Source organism: Orcinus orca, chromosome 1 (genome assembly GCF_937001465.1).
Source record: "Orcinus orca chromosome 1, mOrcOrc1.1, whole genome shotgun sequence".
In the NCBI taxonomy this organism is placed as follows: Eukaryota; Metazoa; Chordata; class Mammalia; order Artiodactyla; family Delphinidae; genus Orcinus; species Orcinus orca.
The window spans coordinates 11581145-11601515 of record NC_064559.1 but is presented as its reverse complement, the minus strand read 5'-3'; the positions used below and the strand labels follow the sequence as shown (position 1 = coordinate 11601515).

Genomic DNA, 20371 nt, shown 5'->3' with positions numbered 1-20371 from the left:
TTAAAAGAGAAGGGGAGAGATTTCACGGGGGGAGAGAACCAGATGATAAAGTAAATCCCCCCCAGACTTCTGCCCCGAGGAAGTCACCCTAATCTAATCCCCCATTGCTCCCTTCCCTCCAGTCCAAAAGAAAAGCCCTCCCCATCTCTGCTCTGAACTGCAGTCTCAGCCTATCAGCTGGCCCCTCTCTTCACACTCTCTTTCAGGTGCCTTAGGCCTGCCACCTGATAACACACAGACCACCCGCCTCCTCCCGGCCTCCCCTCCTTCCCCCAGAGCCAGGCCTCCCCAGCAGCTACGCCCCTGCATCTTTCTGCGCCTCCTTTACCTTCTGCGATCTGGCTAATGGCCCGACCACTCTCCTGAAACTGCTTTTGATGATCACCACTTACCTCCCAAAGCCAAAAGCTATGAACACGTATCTGTCATCACCCTCCCCGACTTTGTGCTGCCGTCCCTGCCGTTCCCTCTCCCTCTCGGACACCCCCACTCGCCTGCCTCCCTGGCTGACTCCCGTACTCCCCTGGTTAAAACCCCTCGGTGGCTCCACTGCCTTTAGACTCCAAGCACAGCTAGAGTTTACACCCTACCCTCCTTAGCAAGGCCCATTCTCCAGTTGCTTTATCCCCACTTATTTTTTCAACAATCTAAAAATTCTGCTCCCATAAAGATGTGAGCGCAGCATCGATGATAACACAAGCGAAAGGCAGCCACGCGTTCAACACAAACGACTGGATGAATGACGTGGTGGAATACTACACCGCCATTAAAAACCATGCATGTGATGCAACGTGAAACATAAAACAGGACAATACAGAACTGCTTTAACAGTATGCTCTCAACTACGTGAAGAGAAAATCACAAGCAAGAATAGAAAGAAACAGGCCCGAATGTTAGTTATGGTTGCCTCCATAGTGGTCTTTTCCCCCCTGGCTTCATAACATTTTTCTATACTTTTAAGGAGCTTTTTTTTTTTTTCCGGCTATGCCGCGTGGAGTCTTAATCACTGGACTGCCAGGGAATCCACTATAGGGAGCTTTAATATACGGATATTCTGATAATAAAACAAGCAAGTAAAAATACCCCCAAAGGGAGAATAAAAACAAATGATGCTCTAAGTTTCGGACTAAGGAAATAAAAGTGAGATGATCACGTTTTCCCAAATTTTCCCATCTTCCCTTTTCATACATTGGTGCAATTTGTTGCGGGTTTCCAGGTACCTTCACGTATAGTACTTAGTATGGTTTCCCTCGACCCCATCTCAGATTATACACACAAGGCTGAGTGTCCCGGGCAAGGTCACAGGATGGATGAGTTAAGTGCACCAGCCCAGGATGAGAATCCATTGGTTTTTTTGGCTCCTGTGCTGCTGTAACATGTTTGCCCAAACTTGGTGGCTTGAAGAACACCCACCATCTCCCAGTTCTGTAGGTTAAAGTCCAACACCTCTCTTATTGGGTGACGCATTCTTGCTGGAGACTGGAGGAGGATCTGTTTCCAGGCCCACTCAGGTTGGCAGAATTCAGGTCCATGTCGTTGTAAAACTGCGGTCCCCGTTTCCTTGCTGGCTGTCAGCCAGGGGTTTCCTCAGTTTCCACATTCCCTGGCTCATGACCCCTTCACCTTCAAAGCCAGCAATGGCAGGTCGAATCCCTTCACTTCAAATCTCGCTGACCTCCCCTTCGGCCTCATCTCTCCTGCTTGGAAGGGCTCAAGTTGGGCCCACCTGGGATGGGCCCAGGATAATCCCCCTATGGTCAGGTCAGTTGATGAGTAAATTTAATTTAAATCTGAAAAATCCTTCACAGCAGTACCTGGATTAGTGCTGGATTAAATAACCAGGTGTCTCAGTCCGCTCAAGCTGCTGTAACAAAATACCACAGGCTGTGTGGCTTAAATAACATTCTCGTGATTCTGGAAGCTGGGAAGTCCAGGATCAAGGTGCCAGCAGGTTCAGTGTCTGGTGAGAGTGGCAGCCTTCCTGGGGTGTCCTCACACAGTGCACCAGACTTCCTCTTATGAGAACACTAACCTCATTATGCAGACCCACCCTCAGGACCTCACCTAAACCTAATCACCTCCCAAGGGCCCCACCTCCAAATACTATCACACTGGGGGTTAGGGCATCAACATGAATTTTAGGGGGACACAGACAGTCCACAGCACCACAGGACAGGAATATGAGGGGCTGGAGGGGCATCTTTAGAATTCTGTCTACCACACAGGTCTTCTGATGTTTCAACCATGTTGTCACTACTTCTGCATGACTCTGAAAGGCATCATATGTTCTGTCATTCATCTATCTTCCTTTTTTGCTAGAAGTTAGCTACTCATAAAAATGTATAAGGAAAAGGGACCACTGGTTTTTCTCACCTGTATCTTCTATTAAATGAAACAGTTTCACTAAGCAAAATGAGTTCCCCCAAAATTCACCAACTTGGTAACATATTAATAAAACGACGTGCAGACTGTGTCCACCTAAGTTTTCATCCCGTAAATGTATATAACTCTAAGAAGAATCTGAAATAAAACGAGGACACTGAAACAGCCTATCAGAAGCTCTAGGTAAAGGTACAAGTTTCTAGCACCATGGCCTCTAGGATCTTTAAAAAGTGTCTTAATTCTATAACGAAGACCACCACGAAACTCACAAATTGCAAAACTGAGCAAAGAAATACTTACGTTTAATCACATGGCTGGTAAAAAAAAAAATTCTTATTATTTTTCAGCAGGGTACGATATTCCAATGGCTTAGGAACGTTAAACAAGGCTGTTAACGTGACATAAAAAACTAAAGCCGGTAAAAAGCTTAGAGTCAAAAAGTTTAACTTTATTACAATTGTTTTTAAAGTCAGCTATGATCTTGACAAATATCACGGGTAAGTCTATATAGCAAGTCTCTAATTTCCGAGATACAAAAGACAATAAATATAGATTCAAACTTCGGCCTAAAAACAAAAGTCTAAATCTAATTACCTGTAGTGTAGTGTGGTTTCAATATTTTGAATACATGACGCTACAAGAACTCATACCATAAAGTTATTGCTCACTGACAACCAACAAACAGTTCTTCACAGACGACACGCAAGTGTGCGGCACCTTCGAGCCTCCGTGTGAGTCCCCCATGGGCCTGCTGGTGCTGGGGGACAATCTGAGATGGCATCATGATGGCACTGCTCCTTCCGGTGGGAGGGCAGGGACAGGGGCAGGCAATGAAAAACGCCCATTTAAGCAGGCCCCGCAGCTGATCTCCCAGGAGCCCAATAAGTGGTCCCGTTTCTTGCAGAGAACAGGACGGTCACCGTGTATCTTTCGGAGTGTGACACGGAGTACCTGTATCCAGCGCAGAGTGGTCAGCTTCCTGCCAAGCTCCGTTCATTCCGTCGTGCTGAGTATCCTCCACCAACAGTGGCTCTGCTCCAAGCCTTCATTTGCTTCCAGAGCCCGATCTTCATTGCTTTCAAGTTAGTTTGTCATTAAAATAAGTCTTACAAAATTTTTGCCACAAACAATCATATTATTTCTTCTTATTGGTAACAGATTAATTCTTCATTAACTAAAAGTGTGCAAAGTTTCAAGCCAAGCTCCTTTGTCTTGGTTTAATTCTTGGGTATAGCTGTAAAAAAGAATTTTAAAAATATTTACATACCGCACAGACGTGGGAGTATAACACATTTTCAAGAAATATGGGGGGTAGGGACGGGTGCTGATGTCACAGGAAAGAAATTAAACCAAAGAAAGAACTCCCTGCCATGTGAAACACCCAGAGCTGCCCAAAGATTCATATTTACCAACTCTTGTACAAAGGACATTCAAAGGTCACAGGGGTTCCCTCAACAGGGACAACGCCATGGTGCAGTGATATAAAATCCAGGATGCGGGCTTCCCTGGCGGCGCAGTGGTTGACAGTCCGCCTGCCGATGCAGGGGACACGGGTTCGTGCCCCGGTCCAGGAAGATCCCATATGCCACGGAGCGGCTGGGCCCGTGAGCCGTGGCTGCTGAGCCTGCGCATCCGGAGCCTGTGCTCCGCGATGGGAGAGGCCACAACAGTGAGAGGCCCGCGTACCGCAAAAAAAAAAAAAAAAAAAAAATCCAAGATGCTCTGAGCATTAACTCCATCTACACAGCCTACTGAACCGTAAATCAAGTCCAACAAGGACCACAAAGGACTAGAGGTGATTTGCAATACGTTATAAGCTCCAATGCTGGGAGCTTCCATTCCACGGGAAAAGATAAGAGGTTAAAAAGTCTCTATTTTAACTTTATTTCACAATGGACGTCACACAGACTTGAGGCTATCAGGAACCAAATGCCACAGACTAAAAGTCTACAGATTTGAGGAAGGATAAGTGGAGTTTTTTGTTTTAGGATTTGGTGGTTTTGTGTTTTCCATAACAAGGGCTGGCAAGGGGGGTGTTCAGGAAGCCAAGAGCAACTCAAACTAGTCATTCAACTGGCAAACAGAACAAAACCCTCCTCCCCCTCCCCTAGACAAAGGGAAAAAAGGGTTTACTGAAACAAAGTCAAGCCAGACTTCCAGCCCAAACTGCAAAGTTAACTGAGGGATCAATGTTGTATCAAGGGTTGTTTTTCTCTGTGAGGGAAGATATTTTAGCCAATATAATTTTCTACACTTGTATGTGAGCCTCTGACTAAAACATTTATGCAATTTCCTTTTTTAAAAAAAAACCTCAAAAGGAACCCAAAGAAGTTGTGTAGAGGCCACTTCTACCCAGGAAAGATCTCCAAAGAACCGAGAATATTTAAATGTCCGATTAAAATGAAAATCTGCAGTCCAGTCCACTCATTACAGAACCTCTGAAAGCCACCCAGGAGGCAGAGCTTGGTCTCTGACCAGCTGCTTCCACACGTGGGAACAAATCATTCTCCCCATGTTTCATTCACCACGGGACCTCTTTGTCAGAAAATTAAAGTTAAGACTCAAATAAGCAACTACTTCTAAGAGGTAGAGCTTTTCCCAGATAAGAAACTACAAAAAGCAGAAGTGCGTGCCTGTTTGCTCTCGGTGTTCATTAAAGAAGGAAAGAGGCTGCACGCAAGAGATTATGCTTCTCTGGCGCTCAAGACTTTGTAGAAGCAAACAGGAGGACTCAAAAGGGAACTACCTTTACATTTCTGCTTTCGTCTGGTAATTGGAAAGATTTTTTTAACGGGCTCCATGGCTTAATTGTTTTTTTCAGTTTCACTACTCTTTATCGTTTATAGTATGATCACACGAATGAATATTGTCCAAACCCCAAATGCTTATCTAATAGTAAATTTTGCTACCAGGAAGACAGCAGTCAGGATATATGATGTCATTTACACTGCACATCAAACCACAAAGGAGAAGAGTAAGGAGGAGGAGATACAGGCCAGAATCCAAGCTCCAGGTCCCAACACAGGGGTCATTTTAACGAGCTCCACAGAGAGTAATGTCCGGACAGCGGGATGATTCCAGACAGAGCCCTGGTTCAGGGCCCCGAGTGGGACAGAAGCTCTCTGCGGACACAGACCATGTCTGTCTGACAGCTGATGAAAATACAGTGAAAATATCTCCCATTTTTTGTATATTAGACTCTGTCCAACTATACTAGCCTTTCCCTGAAAATACCCCCACCAAGAATGTCTGCCCACTGACAGCAGTCCCTTCAGACTAATACAGACATGTTATTGGATTACATGTGCTGATATGATTTGATTATTTTCTTGGTTTTTATGAAACTTAAAATCCAAAGGTAGAGAAAGAACAAAGAATCTTGTCTCTGGTGCCCTGTTCAAGTTCCCTAGCAGATTCGGAAATCCTGACTTAAACAAATCCAGGGACTTCCCTGGTGACGCAGTGGTTAAGAATCCGCCTGCCAATGCAGCGCCCTGGTTCGAGCCCTGGTCCGGGAAGATCCCACATGCCGCAGAGCAACTAGGCCCATGCGCCACAGCTACTGAGCCCGCGTGCCACAACTACTGAGCCTGCACTCTAGAGCCCGCGAGCCACAGCTACTGAGCCCACGCGCCACAACTACTGAAGTTCACGCGCCTAGAGCCCGTGCTCCACAACAAGAGAAGCCACTGCAATGAGAAGCCCATGTACCGCAACAAAAAGTAGCCCCCGCTCGCCCCAACTAGAGAAAAGCCTGCGCATAGCAACGAAGACCCAATGCAGCCAAAAATAAACAAATAAATAACATAAAATAGATACAACATTAAAGAAATAAAAATTGTTTTTAAAAAAACATCCTTCACTTACTCCCAGCAAATTGCGTGGAACGTATCCCTCCTTGTCATTCAGGCGGGCCCACCACCATTCAATCTCATCTTCGTCTTCCCTGCGGATGATTGTCATGCAGTCTCCTTCTTTCATGGGTAGCTCGTCGTCATTCTGAGGTTCATAGTCCCAAAGGGCATAAATGACCCCTTTATTCATTATGCCCATCTTCTCCTGAACTCCTGAAATCATGTAAGATACAGAACAGAATATATGTTAACTCAGAGGATACCATGCTCAGAACCTGTCACTCTATAAAACCAAATGAGAAGAAATGGGGACCTGCTGGAATGGTAGAACTACTACATTAAACATTCAATAAATAAACTTCCCGGGGCCAGGGGGAGCAGAGGAAGGCCAGCCGTGTAGAGGGAACATATAAAAGACAAGTTAACATATGCTATCATCTCTAAACCAGCTCTAAAAACTAACCAACACCTTATAAGCAGCTCTCAAAACTTCTCTTACTCAGAATACAAAACGATTACAAACCCAGGAATAAAAAAAGAACTGTTCCAGTCTAGGATATTAAAAAAGTTAATGAAACATCTGTCCAATTTTAGCCTATTCACTAAGTGTAATGACCAAGGAACTCTGGAATCATTTTTGTTCTTTACCTAAAACTTAAAGCAGACAGAGAAAAATGACCAGAGTGTTGTGCCTATTAAAGTGGTCTCTATCAATTTCCAAATGTGGAAAGATAAAAGAAAAAAAATTATAAAATGTTAGAATATAGAAATATGGCCAGGTATATTAGACAGGATATAAAAGTCCACATATAGTCAACTCTAAAATGATGAGAATCAGAATTCTAAAAGATACTGAAATCCACAAACTGGGGAAGGAAAAAAAATCCCCAAATGTCCACTTCTTACCAGAGTTAATAACAGATTTGCAAATGAAGTACGACCTTAGGTTGTACCTTTCTCCATTTATACCTTCCTATCCTATAAGGCGACGCTAATTAGCGGTCACAGTCATCAACGGGCAAGCAACATGGGGAAAGGGGAGGAAGAATTAGACAACAACGTCCTGGGCAAGTCAGAGGTCATTATCATTGTCACCTTTTTAGAAAAGCCAGGAAAACACCTGCTTGCCTGTGAACAGCTGGGTTTCTCAACTTATGCGAACCTAAATTATTATGAACTTATTTTTCCTGTGTCAGTTAATATGACATAGCACACACTACCTCTCACTCTGGGCAAAACAAGAAATTAAATCGTTCTTTTCCAAAAGAAGGCTCTACCTATCTAAATGGTCAGGTTTCTACTCATGGGGACAAGTAAATTTCCAACTTTCAAGTTATGTTTGATAGAACTGTAACTCCACCAAGTTTTAAAGCACGCCAGACTCGTCATCTGGTTGGGATCAGAATGGTGCACTCAACATGACAACTTGAGTCTCATTTCCTGGAAACCATTAGGCATGGAAGACAATTTCTCATTACTTTGCTATTTACCAAACTAAGAGTTATGAGTCAACAATTTTCAAACGTTTCTGAGGGTCCTAAAAACATGCTCCATCTCAGTGGCAGTTTGGGAAATGCAAACTAAAGGCACAGTGAGACAGGCTTCCAAATCCACCAAAGGTCAAAGAGAACACAGAGCAAAAGGTACTCTCTGCTTGACGTATATTCCTGTGACCTGGCTATTCTACTTCTAGAGAGACACCAGATGAGGACAAAAATGGTGGCCGAAGCCATGTTTATAACTGAATGCATGAATGGATAAATAAATAAAGGAAATAACCCAACATCTGCCAGAAGTAGAATGGAAAGATAAATTGTAGTAGAGTCCCAAAATGGAACAGTAGCGCAGTGAAAAGAAACAACAGCTACATGCAACAACACAGACGCATCTCAAAAACTATGGGGAATGAAAAAAGCTAAGCCACAGAATCACCAGTATGGTTCATTTAATATGAAGGTCAAAAACGGGCAGAACTAAACAGTACCAGTTGTAGGATTCATACAGAGGTGATATACCTATTTTTATAAATTCAAGGGGGCAGTCGCCACAGATGTGAGAGGAGCTATATCAGCCCCTGCTGACGGCAGACAGAGCTCATGTTCTGTTTCCCAAGCTGGATACCTGGATGTTTCACTGTGTTAATCTAGGATCATCATTACTTAAACTGCACATCTATGTCAGAAATGCTCTCGGTATCCACGATATATTTCATAAATTTAAAAAATCTGATCAAATGTCCCTAAATGTTTTTTAAAAAATCATATCCCATACTTACATATAGCTCGATCGCCAATACGTTTAATGTAACAAAATACATATTAATATAACATACTGATTTCAAAATGTGTCCATGGGTCAAAATTATCCTTTGATGTAAAGTTGAGAACATAAACAGAGAGGGATCATAAATATCAACGATAAAAACTAAGAGCTGAGAGATGAAGAAGAGAACCTGCAGTCTGTGGTTCTCCCTCTGACCCCCCTCCCTTCTCTCCGAGAGCCTGAAAACAGGCCTAGTGAGACTCGGAAAACAGTCAAACAGAGAAGACGTTTCACCTCAGGCATCTTTCCATGCCTGATGCTCAAGTGGTCTGGGGTCCTGGGACGTACCTCCTCATTTGTCTCTGTCTTTTCCCCTTCTCCACTTCTCTCAAGCCAAACTAAAAAGAAACATTAACCTCAACTTCTAAGACTTGTAAATAAAAAAAATTTTCCTTGTAAATAACTGTGCCAATCAACATATATCCATCTAAAACTTCAAGTCCTTTTTTCTCTAGGGACAGAGCTGATCAGAATCATAAACTCAAAAACAAGAGAACAAAAGAGTCAAAAAAATCAGTTCTAAAATATGGTGTTGCCTTTCTTTTCCTCTGCGACAAGTTTGATTTAGCAGGAAAACTTGGATCTGTGGATTCTTATTCCAACCCTGCATTTCTCTTGATCATCTTGAGGGGGGGTTCTGTTTACTTATTTGCACAGATACAGCATCACTCGCTAAGTACTGAAGTCTTACTAGAGGATCTTTCGATGGTCAAAAGCTATTAACCCTGCTAGGTCCAAGGCTGCATCACTGTCTTTTGTCTTTGAAGATGTCCCTGATAACAGCCGCTTCTAGGCACACACAAAAGCTGCATTCATGTTTGTGATCGAGGCTGCCCTATCTTCAATGCCCAGGACTATGTACAACACAAAATGCATTCCCAAATAATAAAAACCCTTTGGAACGATCCCCTAGAGATAAAGGATAAATGAACGCAGTAATCAGTGCACGTAAATCGAATTGTTCCGTACCGTAAAGAAACTGCGAGCACTGGGTGTAGCCTTCCTCCGTTTCCTCACATTTATCCGCAGCCGTCTGCATGTCGCTGTAGGTCATGGCAAACACAGCGGCTCCGCACTCCACCAAAAACTTACACACCTGGACGCTGTTACAGGACGCAGCGCAATGCAGCGGGGTCCTGCGGACAAGGGCACAGCAAGGACTGGGGGTGCCTTCCTACACGGGACGACACCTGCCGCAACACGGAATCCGCAGGGAGAGCTCTCCAGCCTGTCACCCACCAGGCCCTTTCTCCTGAAAACCGCTCTCACAGATTTTTAAAAATGAGTTAAACACAGATGCTGGAGCCCATCCGAGAATTCCAGCCACAAAGAAAAATGTCGGGACGGCACTGGGGCCAGGGCAGCACCGCGGGTGAGAGGGATCAAGGACAGGAGTGAAAGGACATGCAATTTGTACACTGATCTAAAGCAGGATAGAATATATTTAGTTCCATGTTCTGGAGCATCCAGCCTGATGATTTCCGCCAGGATGGAGGACCTAACGTCTTTAAATAATAGGCCTCCCCTCAAAACACGTGCCTGGGCTTCCCTGGTGGTGCAGTGGCTGGGACTCCACCTGCCGATGCAGGGGACGCGGGTTCGTGCCCCGGTCCGGGAGGATCCCACATGCAGCGGAGCGGCTGGGCCCGTGGGCCATGGCCTCTGGGCCTGCGAGTCCGGAGCCTGTTTTCCGCGGTGGGGGGGGCCACGGCAGTGAGAAGCCCGCGTACCGCAAAAAAAAAAAAACAAAAAAAACCACGTGCCTGTAAATGTCCCTTTATCACCACCAATTTTGAAGGAATTAAGTTGCACATAAAGAACTACCTTTACCCAACATTTTTTTAATCCTAATTCAATTTTAATTGGAAAAAAATTGCCAATTCAATTCAGACCAGAAAAATGACTGGAAAATACACATTTCAATCTATATTAGCAACCGGTTAGCAGGAACTTAGGAATACCATGACAAAGAATCTTCTCCACCATCTCAAATGTTTCATAATGTATTATAAATGACTCCAGATTCATGGTAAAGGTGGAAGAGCCGGGACCACTGCCCAAACTCAGAAGATGGGCTGGAGGATGTTAATCAAGCCCTGAAGTACATGAGATTTCTTTACCCTTTTCTTCCCTCCCCTTTTCATGTTATTCCACTTGGGTCTTTCACAAAAGAAATTTATTTCCCACCCCCCATATCCCAAACACTATCACTAATAATTTGGTGAATATTACTACAGACTTTTTAACTGCATGGCTTTTTAAGTTTTTTAATAGTAAAAAATTATAATCTGAACTCCCAATATTAGGAAACAAAGACATTGTGACACATTAGGAGTTTGTTCTGCTTATGCTGTGAAGGTAAACTAAAAAAGTAGGCATAAAAAAGGCAAATACTGTTTGTTATCACTTATATGTAGAATCTGAAAAATAAAACAAATGAATGAAGAGAACAAAACATGCAGACTCACAGGTGCAGAGAACAAATCAGAGGTTACCAGTGGGGAAAGCCAAGCGAGGAAGAGATCAAGATGGGGATCGAGGACTAAGAGGTACAAACTATTATGTATAAAATAAATAAGCTACAAGGATATTTTGTACAGCACAGGGAATGTAGCCGATATTTTAATAACTTTAAATGGAGTATAACCTATAAAAATTTTGACCCTGTGTTATACACCCGAAACTAGTATAATATTGTAACTCACCTATACCTCAACTTAAAAAAAAAACCTATTGAGAGCTAAACTAAAAAAAATATATAGGCATAAAAAATTATACATATAGGGCTTCCCTGGTGGCACAGTGGTTGAGAGTCCGCCTGCCGATGCGGGGGACATGGGTTCGTGCCCCGGTCCGGGAAGATCCCACATGCCGCGGAGCGGCTGGGCCCGTGAGCCATGGCCGCTGAGCCTGCGCGTCCGGAGCCTGTGCTCCGCAACGGGAGAGGCCACAACAGTGAGAGGCCCGCATACCACAAAAAATAAATAAATAAATAAAAATAAATAAAAATTATACATATATACACATACATAAATGAGCTTGAAGGAAACATATTAAAATACTGATGGTGTTTACTTCTAGATTGTAGGATACAAATGGCTTGTTTTCCTCTTATTTCTCTATTTTGTACGTTTTCCACAATGGGCTCACATTACTTTTATAAATACAATTTTTTTTAAAGTGCAACCAAAAATGCTTCTCCAAGAATTATTTATAACAAACAAAGAATTGGAAAGCAATCTAAACGTCTAGCAAGAAGGAGACTGCCACAATGAATGAGTCACAGCCATGTGGTAAGAGATGAGGCTTTTTCAAACCTATGCATATGGGTGTCTGCAACTTATATGTGTATACATGTAAATTTGATATTACAATTATTTCCATATTGAGAGAAATACAGGCTATAAAATTTAAATACTTGCATAAATAATGTGATTATAACTTAATTTTTTTTTCATATAGAAAGAAGTAAATCTTTCCTAGGAATCATTATTAATCATTAAATCATAATTTAATTAATAATCATAATCATTAAATCATCATCCTAGGAATAATAATATTCATCATTTACAATAATATCTCCTGGGTTTTAGCCACACACCAGTTCCACAAGATGCTCCATGAAAAATGGATTCCATGGTCAAAATTACTGGGAGAAGTTTACAAATTATAATCCCCTCTTAGACACACAGTAGTTTCAGGGAGGTGGGGGGACCCTGCTTAAATCAGCATTTCTCATATTCACTGAAGCATGCCAATGAACTGTGTACCACTTTGGGACATTTCTTATTTTTATTATTTAACTACTAAACTTCTGAAACTCCATCTGGGAAATTCCCTGGCGGTCCAGTGGTTAGGACTCTAAACTCTCACTGCCAAGGGCCTGAGTTCAATCTCTGGTCGGGGAACTATGATCCCATAAGCCATGCAGTGTGGCTAAAAAAAATTTTTTTATATAAAAAAACAGAACTCCATCTGCTTCCAGAACGGGAGTGAGATGACTATTACATGAAGACATATTAATTCCTTAAAAATGTCTCCCACGTCTCTCCTTCTAGATTACAAGCAGCATTGAGGACACGCACTGACATACTTCTTCCCTTCTAACAGCGTCTACAACACTGCTCCTCCGTTGCCTACGCAGCAGATACAATTGAAGTCTGAGTGGAGTTTAAAAGAAAACCTTACCATCCATCACTGTCAGCAGCATTGACATTTACACCAAACTGTACCAGGAATTTAACAATTTCTGTGTGTCCTGCACACACGGCGTTGTGAAGAGCTGTGATACCTTCATCATTAGGTAGGCTTGGGTCATCAACCTGTAACATCAATAAGAACAAGGGTGATCATCACTCAAATTTTTTGTCACCTTAACTGTCAACTATTAACTGGCTCTAGGATCAAGAGAATTGAAAGAGACTCTTGTAGTTTTTTTTTTTTTTAAACATAATTAAAGCCTTCAGGAGCCAAGAAAACTATACCAAGTACAGTTCTAGAAATACGACATTAAGTAGGCACTCCCTATAAAAAGGGTTTTACAAGCTGAAGAAGTCCCAGAAACTATATATCCTTATAGTCACTTTTGCTTATTTATCCTCCAACTTCCCACCACAGATAAGCATCTAAGGAGAAGTCACGTTTGCCATGGAAGGGAAGAAAGGTCAACTAAAAATATTTTAAATAGCAGGTTTCTGAAAAGTAGGGACCACATCTGTAATTTAACACTGCAGGGTACAAATCCATACTTGAGCAACTTTTAAAGGAGGGTCATGATGTCCCTAAGGAAAGTACCCCCAGTGAATAACTGAACTTCCGCACTATTTATTGAAAGTGTTACAGCCACACCTTTAAAACAGAGAAGCTGGTTTGGGAGCATGCTCAAGAGTTCCTCTCAACAACCCCACCTCCCAAAAGAGAAAACAATGCAAAAGTACAGTTTCCCTACAGTAGCCTTCTGATTAGAGCTTTAAAACAAAATACAAGGCGGTATATAAGAAACGTACTAATTCAATCGTACCTCATATATAATTCTCTGTACAAGGTCAAATTCTCCCTCCAAAGAGGAATCGAGAAGTAAAGCAAGGGGGTTGAATTTCACCCTCATTCCATGAGCAATCCGGTCTGAACCAGTTTTACGCAAGTTTGTCCTTTTGCCCTGCAAAAGAAATGCACGGAAGGTTAAGGATCCCGGTCTAAGCAAGAGACCAAAAAACAACAAGAAGGGAGGAATAATATCTCAGCTGAGATAGTAAAAGGAGCTTTGAAAATACATATATATATATATATGTATATATATATAAAAAAATATTTTTTTAGCGCTTAATGAATAAACCCACGTAACTAAGTGGGAAGAACCTAATTCTTTAAAGCCTAGTGAAAACTACATTTGGGTAACATGCGCTAAGAGTATAATCTGCAGTAGGAAGCAGGCTGGTTCTCTGTCAAAGATCAAAATTAGCCAAGATTGGTCTTTAATTACCTAATACAGTAGCGCTAACCCCACATTAATAAACTGGGCAAGAGCACAAACTGAGAATTGCGACAGTTGACATTTATTGAATGATTATTCATTTATTCCTCTTGAAAACCCTATTATCCCATTTTACAGATAAGGAAGTTGAGGCACACAGCCAGTAAACATCAGAGCTGGAATTCAAATCCAAGGAATCTGGCTTCTTCAAAGCCCCTCCTTTTAACCATATCCAACATAATGCCTCCTGGGGGAAGGGGAGTGGAGCATATTATGAAAGTAAAAAATAAAGATTATTAGTCTGTCTTAGACATACCAGGGAGGAATCCTACAAGTCTTAAAATGCTATCACTATTTTATATTTAAATATTTAACTGTACTCCAAGACACATGGGTAAATTAACCATCTTTTCTACATTTTAATATGTCAGGCTTAAAAAACTAAGGCAAATGTTAAAACTAGATCTAACATCCTATAAGACAGGTTTCTTAAACACAGCCAACAGAGTGGAAACATTTCCTAGGGTATGATATGCTGCACATACTTCTCTTTATTTTATTTCAGGTGTGGAAAACTACTGAGTTTTGAAAAACGTTAAGTAGCAATGAATATATTTCATAAATGTACAATGGCTAAAATGTTTCTGTCTCTTGAAAAAAAGAAAACAAGAGTAAATATTACATGGCTGAGATAATACAACTCACAAACAGTACAATCATACCCACTTTCAAACAACAGCACGAGACAGTGGCTTCTACTTCACTTGAACCAAGAAGGGAAAAGTTTATAGATCACCTTCCCAGGAAGAGAATAACAGAATCTCGCATGTTTAACTCAAAGAGAATCACACCTCAGGGTGGAGCAGCACAGAACTGTTAAAAAAGTGTTAACCTCTATTTTAAAACTTTTTTCACTACAATTCAATGTTTACCATATAGAATTTTTTTTTTTTTTTTTTTTTTTTTTTTTTGGCGGTACGCGGGCCTCTCACTGCTGTGGCCTCTCCCGCTGCGGAGCACAGGCTCCGGATGCGCAGGCTCAGCGGCCACGGCTCACGGGCCCAGCCGCTCCACGACATGTGGGATCTTCCCGGACTGGGGCACGAACCCGTGTCCCCTGCATCGGCAGGCGGACTCTCAACCACTGCGCTACCAGGGAAGCCCTACCATATAGAAGTTTTAAACAAATGTCGACTGTAAACTAGTAGTTGAGGCAACTTTGGATAATCATTACCTTTGACTTCTACCACATCTAAAAGATGTAATAAGGGATCAAACATATAAAGCACTTAAAAAAAAACCCTTACAATATGCTATGGTGCTTCTGGCCAGGTTTTAAAAATTCATAGCTTGGCATCCTACTGAAACAAAATGACTTCAAACTAAACTCTGAAGAAAACAACTTTGAAGACATTTTGGGATTCTGATCTTCTTTCACCTATTTCAAAGTGACAAAATAAACTTCCAAAGAAAAGCTTAACATTTGGAAGGAGTGCAGAAGACACGCCCAAGTCAAAACATACAAAGCTTTAGAATAACTTAGCGTCATCCAAAACCTATGGGATGCGGCAAAAGCAGTTCTAAGAGAAAAGTTTACAGTGATACAAACTTACCTCAGGAAACAAGAAAAACCTCCACCTAACCTTATATCTAAAGCAACTAGAGAAGGAAAAACAAACAAAACCCAAAGTTAGCAGAAGAAAAGAAATCATAAAGATCAGAGCAGAAATAAATGAACTAGAGACAAAGAAAACAACAGAAAAGATCAATGAAACTAAAAGCTGGCTCTTTGAAAAGATAAACAAAATTGGTACACCTTTAGCCAGACTCGTCAAGAAAAAAAGGGAGAGGGCCCAAATCAACAAAATTAGAAATGAAAAAGGAGAAGTTACCACCGACACCGCAGATATACAAAGGACCGGTAAGAGACTACTACAGGCGACTACATGCCAATAAAACGACTGTCAACACTAGAAGAAATGGACCAATTCTTAGAAAGGTACAATCTTCCAAGACTGAACCAGGAAGAAATAGAAAATATGAACAGACCAATTACAAGTACTGAATCAGAATAACAATGTCAGAGCACAAGGAAACCTGAGGGATCGCCATGATACCCAGAGACTTCAAACCAGGCTGAAGGAGAGGAAGAGGCTGAAGAGGGTCCACCCCACTCTCTGCTCAGTTACCTCCCCCAGCCCCCATTTCATTTAGAACCCTTCCAATGTTATCAGCATTGGAAGTTTGAGGTTCCACCTAAATATGACATTGAAAATAAATTTCACTGCCAGAAAAAGAAAAGTCTGAAAGAGTGGTATCACCAATGAGAGAAGTTAAACCATCTGCCCGATTTCACAGAGCTAAACTAGTGATCGAAAGTTCCAAATCCAGGTCTTTTCATTCCCAGTGTTGCCTTCCATAATATGTGACACTAGCTAGAGAAGAAACAGCAAACATGGTGTTTATAGGTATGAGAGCAAAACTTTGTTTCCTTCATAAAGAAAGGGGCTCTTCCCCCAACATTAAAATGTTTGTGATGCTGAACATATTGCGTTTTGATAACATTTATAAGATCCACTCTGTGCCAAGGGAACTGTAAAATGAAGGGCAAGCTGTAGAACACATTGGCTACAACAGGCGGTTTAAACACAGACCATCTTTGGTGAATGGCCGGCTGTAAGTACTCACTGGTGTTTCACTGAGTAGTGACAACGAGCCACCTAGAAAGCTGTGACAAGACAGAAGGTTTCTGCAGTGACCACAAGACACCACAGTACTTACAGGAGGCAGAGAAACCTGCCCAGTGATCTCAGGCGGACGCAGGCTCACAGGGTCTTCTCCTGGGCCTTCTGGCTCCCCAGACGGGTATGGCGGGGGTGGGTAGGGGGGGTACTCTTCGAGGTACACTTCAAGCAGAGGGGGAGCCTCTGGGTTTGGCTCTTCCACGTTGTTCTGGAAACTTGGACTGCTGTCTGGGACTCCTTCAGGCTCATACTCAAGGCCCGGAGAAGGAGCGGGCAGGTCACTGCTCTCTGTACTGGCGCTCCCTGCTTCCCCCGGGGATACCGGCTCAGGGGCCAGAGGGAGCGCCTCCTTCTCTGGCTCCACGTGCAAATATGGACTCTGGGTCTCCAGCGGGCTTTCCGGGCTGGCAGTCCCAGAAGTGGACTTGGATGCGTGTGCCGGGACGGAGATGGTCTCCATGGCGGCGATGGTGGTCCTCTGATACAGAAGTTTCTGAATATTCGGCCCATTAGGACCCTCTGGCTCTGTAATAGAGCTGCGTTTCTTTAGTGGCCGTGGTGCGTTCGACAGTTTCTTTCGCAGGGCTTCTAGGTCAGCGTCGCTCTGGTTTCGGTAAGGATTCGATAAGAAAGGCAGTAATTTGGTTGGGCTCAGTGGCCTAGGAATTCTTTCATTTTCATGGGTCTCCTGAACTGAAGAAATGGGCTCTGTTTCAGGTTCCGGGCTGCCAGGTTTGCCCTGGGTATTGGAATAAATGTTCTCTGGGAGCTGCTGTGGGTTCTGGGCAGTAGCAATCACAGGCTTGCCATAAACTAATTGGAAATGGAAAAAAAAAGCCCTGATTAGTATTAATTAAACAAAACTAGCAAATAACAGACATAGCTAACAATAATTAAAGCCTCTTTTAATTTCAGTTATTACATAATACCCTTCAATACAACTAATTTTTAAAAATAACAAATGACAAAGCAAGGTTTCCATCGCTGCATAATAAACTTATTACAGAATCAAAACCCTCATTGATTGTAAAGAGGTACCATTATTTTATGTACCAATGTGAAAGAAACTGTTGTCAATTATAATTGTAAGAAATCACAGACCATAGTATCCAAATTTAAAATGTCAAAATGTAAAAAAAAAAAATTAAAATTAAAATAAATAAAATGTCAAAATGTGAAAAGAATTTAGAATCAGTGAAAACTGGTGATCCTTTCACGTGTCCAGATTAAAACTAAACATGCACTATATCCCATCTTTCACAATTTTCAAAAGGAAATCAATGTGACAAATCATTTGGCTTACAAAATTATTAATAACCACTTCTATTTACCAAAACTATTCTCCTTAAACATTCTGATTACATCATCATTATCTAATTCCCGAATTATTATAGTAGCAGTTTTCACCAGACTCATGAAAAAGAGTAAGATGTAGCATATATACTAATTCTCTGCTGTGTAATTACTTTCATGACATTCTGGGCCACAATTACGTGCTTATTTCATAACTAGAAAGCCATTTTCATTCCATTAAAACACAGTGAATTTTATTCCAGTCCCATAAACTAATGACTCTTAGAAAGAACCCAACAAGTTACCAAATTATGTATGTTGAACACAAAGTAATCTTTTTGTGTTTTATATTTAACTAGTAACTGTGTACTCATTAGAACAACTTAAAATATAGTAGAGAACATTAAAAAAAAAAATACATATACAGAGGCAGTTGTCTAAACCTCTAGGCACCAAGAACACCTGGTCAGACCTAGAGTGAAGACACATCCCTCTGCGCAGCGATCCCCTGCAGGCACTTTTCCCCCGCTCACCGAGGAGCTCGTCCGTGAGCAGGAAACAAACGCACACAGGAAATTCAACACAGAAGGCTATGTCATCGCTATAGGTTTTATGCATCAATTTTCATATTTATTTCATTTTATTCACCTACCATCTTCAGCTACTACAGTAGCTGACATTTAGCACAAACTCTTTGAAACTCCCCATGAAGAACAGAAGCCATAATGAAACAAATCTCTTAGGACAAAAGCATCAGTCAAAAGAGGTACACGTCACTGTGCTGTCTACTGATCGACGGCAGCTCTGGTGTAGGATGGAAACACATCCACGCAGGTGAAGATGAGACCAAGAATCTTACCGCTCGGAAAGTGGGGCCCTCGGGAATGGGACTTGGTCAACGCGCTCTGCACGGCCTGCTGGAAGTTTTTGCCGGGAGCCTGGTGCTGGGTATACATGGAGTATATGGAGCTGGCAGCCACGGTCTGGGGTTTCCTGAAGGGCGGAAGGAGGGTGTCCTTGGAAGGCTGAGGCGTGAAGGGCCGGACGGCAGCAGCAGGGGGACTTTCTTGCTTAGAACCTGGAGGAAGGGTCTGGTCCGCTTGGCCAACTGAAGGCATGCTGACAGCCAGCAGGACCCTCTGCTGCTGCCCTGCTGGTTTGGGTTTGTTTCCCATGGATGCGACAGCCGCTGACAACTGCTGAGGGTTTCCATCTGGCTTAACGTCTGAGGGCGACTGATTAGTTTGTCCAAAATAAGGCAAATTAATCTGTTTTGGTTTTGATGGAACAGGAGGTGGTACCTTAGCTACATTCTTATTTGCAGCCTGTGAACACACATTGACAGCTGATTAAAATACTGTGTAACTGGGTGTACAGGATGTTCCAGACACCCTGAACTGCACAAATGCTAAGTACAGACTGAAAAGACTAGCTCTACATTTAAAAACCATTAAAAACTCTTAAATCTCTGAACTAAATCACACGTAAAAGGCACTTCAGTAATGCAATACAGATCCTGCCCCGTACGATTTCCTCCGCATTGCCCCTTCCTATTTGGGCAACTATAAGTGGCCACTTGAAAACTTTTAACTGCCATTTTTCATATTCACAGGTGACACCAATAACTGAAAACCATTCTCGTTCATCGGAACTTCACGCAATCTGGGCCACGTGGTTAAAAAAAAAAACTCCTAACTTGGAGCATGCAGCCATAGACTGCTTATCAAAGGGTGGGATCCTAACAGTTACGGAAGATTCATCATCAGATTGCTTGACATAACCTAAGCTCCAAATTTTGAAGAAACAAGGTAACTGAGCAGCACAAATACAATGTTCTTCAATGCACTAGTATTTTTTTTAGAGAATCATACAAAATATGACCCAGAAGCAAGCATGTTAGTCATGTGCCAGTACGATGTGAGACCACAAATATACTCAAGCAACAGAATTTAAAATAACAGAATGCTGTTGTATTTTCTAATCTTCCAGATAGATTTTTTTTCTCTCCCTTACATAATACTTTCTCTCTTCAAAAAAAAAAAATGTATATAGAATTACCATTAAATCTTAAAACTGGGATACTCTCAAGTACCTGAGCATCCCGCAAGATATCTTCACTGCTCTGGTTCTTCCTGAGGGTACCAAAGGCGGGTGGGGCAGCAGACTGGTCCACGGTGTCAAACATTGAAAAGGGACGCACTTTCTTCTCCTTCTCCCTCAGCGGAACCTCCCCATCATCAGCTGAAGAAGACAGGGGAAAAAAAGAATCACGCTGATAACCAAACTGCTTGTAATAAAATTTC

General features: G+C 42.2%; 1 protein-coding gene across 7 annotated transcripts in view; it reads right to left on the bottom strand.

The window, feature by feature from the left end:
- Positions 1-2809: 2809 nt before the first annotated feature.
- Positions 2810-20371, bottom strand: part of TP53BP2 (tumor protein p53 binding protein 2) — a 67478-nt gene continuing 49916 nt past the window's right edge. For all 7 annotated transcript variants that reach the window (XM_033430415.2, XM_012533483.3, XM_033430416.2 and 4 more), the window contains 8 exons: positions 20161-20309; positions 18928-19393; positions 16813-17588; positions 13579-13716; positions 12747-12880; positions 9528-9694; positions 6250-6449; positions 2810-3616 (listed from right to left, as the gene is read on the bottom strand). In XM_033430415.2, the coding sequence (XP_033286306.2) occupies positions 3575-3616; positions 6250-6449; positions 9528-9694; positions 12747-12880; positions 13579-13716; positions 16813-17588; positions 18928-19393; positions 20161-20309 (2072 nt within the window). In that variant the 3' untranslated portion in view covers positions 2810-3574. The remainder of the gene's footprint in view (positions 3617-6249; positions 6450-9527; positions 9695-12746; positions 12881-13578; positions 13717-16812; positions 17589-18927; positions 19394-20160; positions 20310-20371) is intronic.